Source organism: Ananas comosus, linkage group 8 (genome assembly GCF_001540865.1).
Source record: "Ananas comosus cultivar F153 linkage group 8, ASM154086v1, whole genome shotgun sequence".
Classification (NCBI taxonomy): Eukaryota; Viridiplantae; Streptophyta; class Magnoliopsida; order Poales; family Bromeliaceae; genus Ananas; species Ananas comosus.
The window spans coordinates 2,526,596-2,536,912 of NC_033628.1; the positions used below are offsets into that span (position 1 = coordinate 2,526,596).

The 10,317-nt window shown below is 34.7% G+C and overlaps 1 protein-coding gene across 1 annotated transcript; it reads right to left on the reverse strand.

Annotated features, from left to right (window-relative positions):
- Window positions 384-6,135, reverse strand: LOC109714369 (tetraspanin-18-like). The gene is made up of 6 exons (XM_020238971.1): window positions 5,725-6,135; window positions 4,295-4,394; window positions 3,282-3,362; window positions 3,072-3,176; window positions 1,000-1,182; window positions 384-759 (listed from the first exon to the last, which is right to left on the reverse strand). The coding sequence occupies exons 1-6, from the start codon at window positions 5,880-5,882 to the stop codon at window positions 679-681; spliced, it is 708 nt and encodes a 235-aa protein (XP_020094560.1). The 5' UTR covers window positions 5,883-6,135; the 3' UTR covers window positions 384-678.

Here is a 10,317-nt window from a genome sequence, read left to right on the forward strand (position 1 = left end):
AATGATATTAAACTTACTAATATTTTTTTTAGAAAAAAAATAGGCAACGATACCAAATGAAGCCTTAATTTTTTAGTCGATGCGAAAAGTCGCCAATTTGCAAATTTTTAAATTAGATTAGGATATAGTAGACTATTTAATTAATTTTTCTAATACTAAAAAGGCATCAAATGATTCAAATCAAGTGAATTGTAAAATTAGATTAAAAAAGGTTCGATAAATCCACTGTGATATCTTATGAGTTCGAAATCTTCCGACTAAAAAAAAAAAAAAACNAAAAAAAAAAAAAAATCAGCCTTCTAAAGCTTAGATAATTCTTTCGAAATGGTACCAAACATTTTTGCCAAGATGATTTTTTCACAATCAACCACATAACCATGTAATTATCCCAGAATTTTCAAACATATATTCAGCATAAGGATAATCCATCACAATCTCCACAATTTCAATATCACATCACAAAATCAACTAATTCACATGATCAAAACAACTCTCTCTATATACAAGGGCAAGAATCGCGAATTTGTCATGTATTTTTTTTATTTTTTTTCTTCTAAAAGGTGAATTTGTTGTCATGAGATATTTAAGTTAAAACATTCACAAAACTTTCCAAGCAGAAGCTGCAGAACAAACTAAATTTTTTTCCCCCTCTTGTTATATTTACAGTAGGATCATCTTCTAGCTCCTCGGCATTGTGGCTAATTGTGGAAACCGATTTTCGCCGACATCCTCCGAAATCTGCCCTGACTCGAATCCAAACTGCAAATTTGCAGCAGTATCAGAAAAAGAAGAGGAAAAAGAATTTTGTGTTACGAATCTTTGAAGAAAAAGAAACAAAATCTTATAAGATTTGATCATTACTTCCGTTTAAACAGTAACATGACTACCACTATAAGAAATTTAAGTCATAGTTTAGTTGAATCAAACTGACGAAACAAATTGTATGTTCAGAATTTGCCAACTATCACTGAATTAAAATAGAGTACAAAATTTGGATACCTTCTGCCTAATCTGTGAAATCAGCGAATCGTCGCTAATCCTTCGATCGATAGAAGTTGAAGCGTCAGGACGTGGACCGAGCAGTGGTTTTCTCGAAACAGGGATATCTTCGTTGCTTTCGTCCTCCAGCCTCCTCGGCAGAACCATGTTTCTCAATAGCATTGCCAGCACAAGCGAAAGCGCCTACATCGAATAAGAATGATTTTTTCTGCTTTCAATATAGAAGGAAAAGATTACAACAGAAGCAGTTTATAATTTCATAATTTAATCCAATCGCAATTACAAGATATCATCAACAATTTAATCTGTGATCCTAAAGTTGATCATGAAATAATAATGAAAGTAGAAGTGTAGACATACTAACTATAAGGGTATTTTTCTCACAGTTTCTTAACTTTAGCTTGTTTGGTTGTAAAACAATAGAAAAAAGTGAGACTTTTCAGAAGTGCTACTTTTGAGAAAATAGGTACATAAAAAGTGAGCTTCGCTTGTTTGGTCGTCTAATAAGTGGTTAACAGAATTTCAAACTTTTCTGACTTCTTATGTTTGGGTATGGGTGGGTAAGTGTGGGGTGTTGGGGTAGATAGAGAAAGAACCTTGATTAGATCGGGCGGCAGAAGAAAGTTGATGCTGTAGGGCGAAAGAAGAAAGTTGATGCGGCGGGTGTTGGGGAAATATGAATGGAGATCAAGCAAATTATGGTCTTGAGGTGTGTAAGTTCACTTTCTTTAAGGTGTTATTTGCCCCCACTTGAATGTATGCTGTTGGGTTACCAGCAAATCACCTTCAGGATACAACAAGACCGTTGAAAGACTGCAAACAGCACTTTTGAAGACTTTCCCTTAAGAACTTCTCTCTTAAGCATCAATATAAAAAATTAGGAAGGAGAAAGGATTGAATATGTTGCCCTTGAAGCCTTCAAACATCTCTTATTTATAGGAGGTGAATGGTTACGATGAAAGGACACAANGTTGGGTTACCAGCAAATCACCTTCAGGATACAACAAGACCGTTGAAAGACTGCAAACAGCACTTTTGAAGACTTTCCCTTAAGAACTTCTCTCTTAATAATCAATATAAAAAAATTAGAAAGAAGAAAGATTAATTGTGTTATCCTTCAAGTTTTCAAATATCTCCTATTTATAGGAGGTGAATGGTTACGATGAAAGGACACAATTTTTAAAGTTATATCCTTTCACAAAAGGACACGTTCTTTCACGAATAACGAAAAGACATACTCTTTCACAAAAGGTTCATATCTATTCGTGAATAAACATATCTCTTTGTGAAGAGACATATCTTTATATTAAATGAAGAGACGAATCCTTTCATAAGAATAACTACTTTATGAACAGACACAACTATTCACCAATCTCACTTCCACTATTACAATCTACACTAACAGCGGGGAGGAGGTAATAAAAACAGGACGGAAGAAAAAAGTTGATGCAGTGAGACAGAGGTAATAAAAATTGGCGTGAGGGAGGGAACATCGGAATAATCGCGCGGGGGGAGGGAAATAAAGAAAGTCGCGATAACTTGTTACCCCACTTTTTATGAGTTTTTATCTTAGTAGACGAAAAGTCGGGTGAAAAGAATCCTATTATAAAAATAAGATCCCACTTTTTCTTATTAAAAGAAGTGTAATACGATCAACTTTTTTTAACCAAATAATCATAACAAATTCAGCTTCTAAAAGTCCCACTTTTCATCCTTCTCTTTTCATCAACCAAACACTCGTGCTTCCAGAAAACAGTTTTCTGGCTAGAAAAGTATTTTTCGTCCCTTTGATTTCCAGAAAAAGTAGTTTTTCTCCAAACGTGTTTTTTTCCTTCGAATTTCATGAAGAAGCCTCCTTTTTGTTTTCTAATTTCTTGAGAAATATTATTCCACAATTTTTCGAGGAACCAAACAACCCCCTAAGCTTGCAAATTTTTGTTGTCGAGGTAAAAGCAAGAGAGCTAACCAACCAGATAATAAGTAAAACACCTCAATAAAATGATCTAAGAACATAAAGCTACCTTTTTTAAAAAAAAAAAAAGAATTAAATGAATAAAAGGGAAGTTGCACACCTGAACAACCACCACAATTACAGAAACACAGATAGAGAAATCAAGATTGTCATCGATAAAGGTGCGAATTATCTTCAGTTCTCCAGTAGCATCATGGGGAAAACTCTGTGAGGCATGTAAAAGGACACTGGTAAAACTTGCCTGAAACTCAAATCATGAACAACACTGGAAAAAGAAATCAAGAAACTAGTACTGAACATTGCAACTTACTTGTTCCCACTGTTTGTTGAATACTATGTAACCCACTGAAGCTGCTTCTAGTAGAATGAGTGTAACTATCAGTGCAGCATACTGAAATTGGTCTGGCTTAAGGACATTACTCAAAGATTTGAATGTCAGCAAAACCATCAAGAACATGTAAATCGGAGCAGGAGAAAAGCATATAGTGTGAAAAAGTATAGAATTGACTTGAGCGTCGGATCGTTGGCTCTAACCATTAATTCTAAAAGCTCGAGTTATTAGAAAGATACAACCAACTCACTTAAAGCATACAGACACCGCGCTCATGGATCTCGATTGTGACTCGGCCCATCCGAGCCTCCCACCATTTCAAACGTGGCTTGACAATCCAACTGGGCCTCCCACCACAGGACAGGATGCTGACCCCTTTAAGCCGACACTAACTACAACTCATTTGGAGATGACTATCCAACCTTCAGATTTGCCGGTCAACCTTTTGATTCATTTGATAGTTGTTCCTTTATAGAATTTGGGTGCACCATTTGTTTCAACTTTCAACAAATTTTCTTCTTTTTTTTTTTGAAAGAGAACTTTAAATGAGAATGGAGCCATGGGAATCACATGAGACAGTTAATTAAATCTGTTAAAGCATTCAAATGCATTTATGGTATAAACAGAAGTCACTAAAGAGTAGGTAGTATTGTTTAATGAAAGCGCTCTTTAGGAAGTACTACTAGGAGAAGCACTAAATAAAATTTCTCCCAATAGCTTCTCTTTAAAACGACATTACAGGCTCTAAATCAGAGCTTCTACTTTGGGATCTCAAGATCACTTATCTGCTTCCTGCTGCAACAAAAGTTCTAGACTTTTTGAAATTGCGTAACACGTTGTTACGTGTAATTGCCGCTTAGAAAAAGCAAAAGTAAAGCTAAACAGACTTTTAGTTCGACTGCAAACATACTAATAAAGACAAAAGCTAGCCTTATGATCTAAATATTTAAGTGAGATAAGAGAGAGAGAGAGAGACATAGCAAGTAGGATACACAACAGAGGAAGCAACCATTGCCTGCTCCTGCAGAGATTAGACCCACAAAAGTGATCAAACACACCAAAATTCCAAAACCCATCAGAGTCCACACAAGCCTGCATCCAAAAATATTAAAAGGGAAAACTTAGTGAGCACATTTACATTTTACTACCCTATGCCCAATATTTAGCAACCTGGCCCCTTAGTCTCCCCCTTTAAAAATAATAAAATCACACATTTTTTTAATAAAAATCAGAGCTGTGCAATATAGTATGTTACTACTCTCGTTAATAAAATATGAGATCTCTTCGGGATACGTCTTACGAGAAATTGCTACACTTGTAACCACATGGCAGTAAAGTGCAAACAAGCTGCGGCAAACGAAGTAAACCAACAAGCATTTCCTTTCATGCACAACCCAACCAGGGACGGAGCCATGTATAGACCCAAAAGGGCCATGGCCCCCCTCAACTTTTCAATATTTACTTTATAGTCCTTTGGTAGCTTATATATTTTTAGTTAATTTTTAAAATATATGAGCCTATCTTGTAAAAAGTTTTTAGTGCTAATATAGAGCTCTCTCTTCTTATGTGTTTTATAGGTGAAAATATACTAAGAACCTCTTAATTATAATGCATTTTGAGATAAGTCCTTTCAATTTTAAATATTTTATTTATACATTCTTAACTTTCTAATTATTTTTGATGAGCTAATTTATTTAACTAAATAAAATAGTATGCTAAATTTAATAGCTCTGTTAGATATAAGTCATTGGTTATTATTATTTTATCAACAAAATTTTAAAAAATTAAATTCTAACTAAATTACTATTAGATTTAGTAAAATTCTAAAGTTATTTGGGTGGAATAATGCAAATAAAATAATTAGATGTTAAGCGAGTGTAAATTAAAGAAATTTATTTAATATTTTTTAACATTAATTATCTAATGACTAAATTTTTTCATTAAAAATTTGAATAGTTAAAATCATATTTATCGGCCAAAATTTTTATTTGTACATATTTTGGCCCCTCTTGTGATTGAATCCTAACTTCGTCCCTGAATCTAACTAAAATTAGAAGCTTGAAATGAAAAAGAAAAAATATACAGAACTTACTAGAACTATAGATCATTTTGAATCAGTTACGTAAACTTTCAAAATTTTTATTTTGTACCCCCACCTTCAATTTGTTTGATTTGAGTTGATCGATAGTATTTTGACTTCGAAATTTAAGCTAATTACTTATCTTAATAAATTTTTTTAATAAATTTATAGTTGTGAGAATTATATGAAACATACGAACTAAATCCGTAAATACGAACGATGCATTTATATTTTAAAGTCAATACATCATTGACTAATTTGTTTGCATAATAAAAGCAAAATTTTAAAAAATCATCGATAGTTCAGATAAGTTCTATCCGTTCTTGAAAAAGAAGAAGATACCATGGGATTGTAGGCTCATGGAGATCGGAACTGCGGCGACGCCACAAGCTAAGCAGCCACACGGAGTATAAAACGATGGAGACCCCAACGAAGCTCTGGAGATAGTTCAAGAACTTGAGAAGAAAACCTAGCGAGCTCTGCGACCAACTCGGCCGCATCTTTTTCTTCTTATATATATACTGTCTTTTTTCTGTTTCTTTCCCCTCAATCAATCCCTCATGTAAAACCCTAAATAAATTAGGGTTTCCGTTTAGGGTTTCTTTTTTTCGTGGAGGAGCGAATGATCTAGAGAGAGAGAGAGAGAGAGAGAGAGAGAGAGAGAGTGGGGAGGGGAACGACGACGAGATCGAGCGGGACACAACGTTAGGAGCAGTTTTCGTTCTTATCTGTTTATTTTGTTTTAGTTGGAGAGTGTAGTCAGAGGCGGGACTTATCTGGCGGTTCGCTGGAGAGAGAGAGAGAGAGAGAGAGAGAGAGGGAGAGTAAAAATCTCAACCGTAAGGAGTACATTGTGAATGAATAATTACTCGTGTATGAACACGATGAATTATTTATCGTATCTAATCGATTCGCCTTTTTTTAGACTTTACCATATCTGAAAATGGTAAACCATTAATCTTGTTCAAATACGATAAATAATTCATCATGTTCAACTTATTCCACTCTCTCCCAGCAATCTCGCGTGGTGCTGATGTGGTACATGTGTGGCGGGAATAGGACCAAATTGTAATTATAAATTTAATTGAGCTATTTGTAAAAATAATTTTTTTCAAAGGACCAAATGCAAAAAAAAAACCTTTGTTTGGATAAAAGTGGAAAGAGATAAATTCATTTTTCGCTTTAAACAGAAATTTTTTACAGTTAGTTTGATGTAAAAAAATACAGTCGAAACTCACGAGAAGGCAGAAGTCTCAACGTTCAGGGGGTTATTTATTTGGGTGAAAGTGAACAACGATAAATCCATTTTCAGCTGTAAACAAATAATTTTTATATTTAATTATTATAATAAAATTATAATCGAAACTCACCTGTGTGAGAGAGAGAGAGAGAGAGGGAATATCTCGGGTCTATTTGTTTGGATGAAAGTGGAGAAGGATAAATCTATTTTCTACTGCAGATAGTTTATTTTTTTTGAGAAATAAATAGCTAGCTACCTGTTTCATTCATTAAGCGAAATAAACTGAGCGTACATGATAGAGACAGCTAGGACCTCCTGAAATTGCAAATAATTTCTATATTTGGTTCGACGTCATTTTTACCGTTTGATTTGTTGTAATAACTAATAAGTATATAGTCGAAATTAGCCCATGCAAACTCAGATGAAGAAAGGTAGAGAAAAAAAATATACAAAAATACTACAAAATAATAATAGATATATTTAAATATATTTAATTAAGGTATAAATTACTCTTTTATTTAGCTTTCATCTTTAAAATGTAATGGAAATTGATTAATTAAGCTTTAGTATCTCTTTCATTAAATTTTCATATTACATTTTTTTAATTATATAGAAATATAATTATATTATATTATTTATTTATTATATTATAATTTATTATTTATTAAGTTATTTATTATTTATGTATAAATTAGTTTTTATGCCATTCACTTTCTACCAAATAAGCAGTAGAGCTGAAGAAACTTGTAACGCCCCAATAATCCCATATCGGATGGGATACTGATTCCGATTAGTTTATATGAGGCGTACACGCTAGTAATAATAACCGGGCTTAAGCATTTTGGGCCGGTGGTTTGGGCCCAATGAGTTATTGTTGCTAGCGGGTCGGGTCGTTGCAATTGGTATCAGAGACGAATACCAGCCGGAAGTGCGGGACAAAGTGCTACACCAACGGATTTGGTGGGAGCCACCTCTTGAACTCGTAGGAGCCACCTCTAGAATCTCACATCGCCTGGTAATTCTGGTTCTGGTCCTCTGGAATCTCACATCGCCTGATAATTCTGGTTTTGGTATGTCTGCCTGTGATCTGATTTGGATGAGTTTGTAACGCCCCCAATAGTTCCATATCGGGTGAGATACTGATTTCGATCGGTTTATATGAGGCCTACACGCTAGTAATAATAATTGGGCTTAAGCATTTTGGGCCGGTGGTTTGGGCCCAACGAGTTATTATTGCTAGCGGGTCACACCGTTACATTTGGTATCAGAGCCGAATACCAGCCAGAAGTGTGAGAGCTAAGTGTTATGCAGGACAAAGTGCTACACCAACGGATTTGGTGGGAGCCACCTCTTGAACCCCTAAGAGCCATCTCTAGAATCTCACATCGCCTGGTAATTCTGGTCCTGCTCTGTGTGTATGTGATCTGGTTTGGACCCGACGAGGATGTCAAGGTCTAAATAGGGAGAGTTTGTAACGCCCCAATAATTCCATATCGGATGGGATACAATAATCCCATATCGGATGGGATACTGATTCCGATCAGTTTATATGGGGCCTACACGCTAGTAATAATAACTGGGCTTAAGCATTTTTGGCCAGTGGTTTGGGTCAAACAAGTTATTGTTGCTAGCGGGTCGGGTCGTTGCAAAACTTTACTTTCATTGACAGGTACCAAAATAATAGCGGGATAGAAATAATTTTTGCTTGAACTCTATTTCAATTCAAAGTCTACTTACAGTAAAACAAACAAACCTTGGTACGGGAACATACTGTTTGCTACTGGGCCGCACTTGTCAGTCTAGCCCAATGGTCTTTGGGCCTCCTTGGCCTAGTTTCAGGCTTTGCTGCATGAGGATTCTGTGGCACGGCTAGAGATGTCAATGGATACAAATACCCAAAATTTTATTCAAATCTAAATCCAACTGGGGCAAGTTTAATCTATACTAAATGGATGTAATTTTGGGAGTTGAGCTAGAATACTCCTAAAAGCACTAAGGGGTTGGTGCTTTAGAGTTTTTACCCCTTGGATGGAGGGATGTAGGGTTGTGATGATGGTGGTAGGTGGTGGTAGGTGGAATAGTGTTTGATCCAAAGACAATTAGTAATCAAAGAGTAGATCTAAGGGTTAGAAACTTAGAAGCACCAAGGTGTTGGTGCTTCTAAAAGTATTCTAGCTTAATTCTAATTTTGGTTATGAGTATAAATAATGAGAATCCGAAAGATTTGGATTTGTACCCAAACTGAACTCAAGACCAGATCTCAAAACCAAATTTGGATAAAAAACTATTTTATATACGTATGATAAAATGTTTAAAAATATTTATTTTAATAATTATAATATACTAATAATTTAATTCAGTATATAGTACTTTAAATAATTGGGTTTGAATTTCGGTTTCGGGTTTTGAATTTTTATACCACGTTGGATTCGGCTATTCGGGTTTTGATTTGAAAATTCATTACATCTTATATAATTAATTTTTTTTGTATGTAGCCCCCTGGCAAATTTTTATTTTAAAAATAGCCCAATCAAAATTAAAATTACAAAAATGGTCCTGAACCTACCAAGCAGGTGACACGTCAGCCCCACGCGGGTAGGGTTGGGACCCGTGTGTTAAGTTGAACACGGTGAACCATTCACCGTGTTCAAACACGGTGAATGGTCCTGAACCTACCAAGCAGGTGACACGTCAGCGCCACGCGGGTAGGGTTGGGACCCGTGTGTTAAGTTAAACACGGTGAACCATTCACCGTGTTCAAACACGGTGAATGATTCTCCGTGTTTAGTACGTATTTTTGGTATATTGAAAAGAGGAATAGGAAGTAGGGATGTCAATAGGTATGAATATCCGAAATATTATCCGAATCCAAACCCGAATAAATTATATATACATATATACATAATTTATTTTTATTTATTTATACAATATATAAAATATTTAATAATTTTTATTTTTTAAATCTTCATCCAACGGTATAGATTTTTAAAACCCGCTGGGTTCAGGTTTGGATGGTATAGATTTTTAAAACCCGTTGGGTTCAGGTTCGGGTTTCGAGTTTTTGGTCAGATATGGATATATTTTATATATTATATAAATAAATAAAAATAAATTATGTATATATATATATAATTTATTCGGGTTTGGATTCGGATAATATATTTCGGATATCCATACCTTTTGACGTATCTACTTCTTATTCCTCTTTTCAATATACAAAAAATACGTACTAAATACGGTGAACCATTCACCGTGTTTAGACACGGTGAATAGTTCACCGTGTTCAACCGGCCCCAGCCCTGCCCGCGTGGCGCTGACGTGGCGCCTGCCTGGCAGGGACATGGCCATTTTTGCAATTTTAATTTTGATATGGCTATTTTTAAAATAAAAATTGCTCAGGCGGTTATTTGCAAAAAAAAGCCTATCTTTTTTATATTTTTTGATTATTAGTATAAATAAGATTAGATTAGAAAAATAATAATTCCTAAAGTAATATTCTGATCCAAAATAATAATCTAACACAAAGAGACATTAGTGCATTACAACCACAAAAAACAACAACAGGAAAAAAAAAGGGTAAAAAATTACATAAATGTGAAAAAAGAATATAAAATTTTAAAATAAGAAAGTAGTAATAGAACATCAGTTTCTGACGTGGTGGATCAGGTCCACACAAACTTTTCCGGGACGGACAG

Bases quoted from the DNA above. Each gene is read 5' to 3' on its own strand.
- LOC109714369 (XM_020238971.1), bottom strand. From the start codon at position 5,882: ATGCGGCCGAGTTGGTCGCAGAGCTCGCTAGGTTTTCTTCTCAAGTTC. The intron at 4,395-5,724 runs GTATCTTCTTCT...TTTTGGATGCAG, and splicing joins CATGAGCCTACAATCCCATG to GCTTGTGTGGACTCTGATGG. The intron at 1,183-3,071 runs GTGTGCAACTTC...TATTCGATGTAG, and splicing joins TAATTGTGGTGGTTGTTCAG to GCGCTTTCGCTTGTGCTGGC.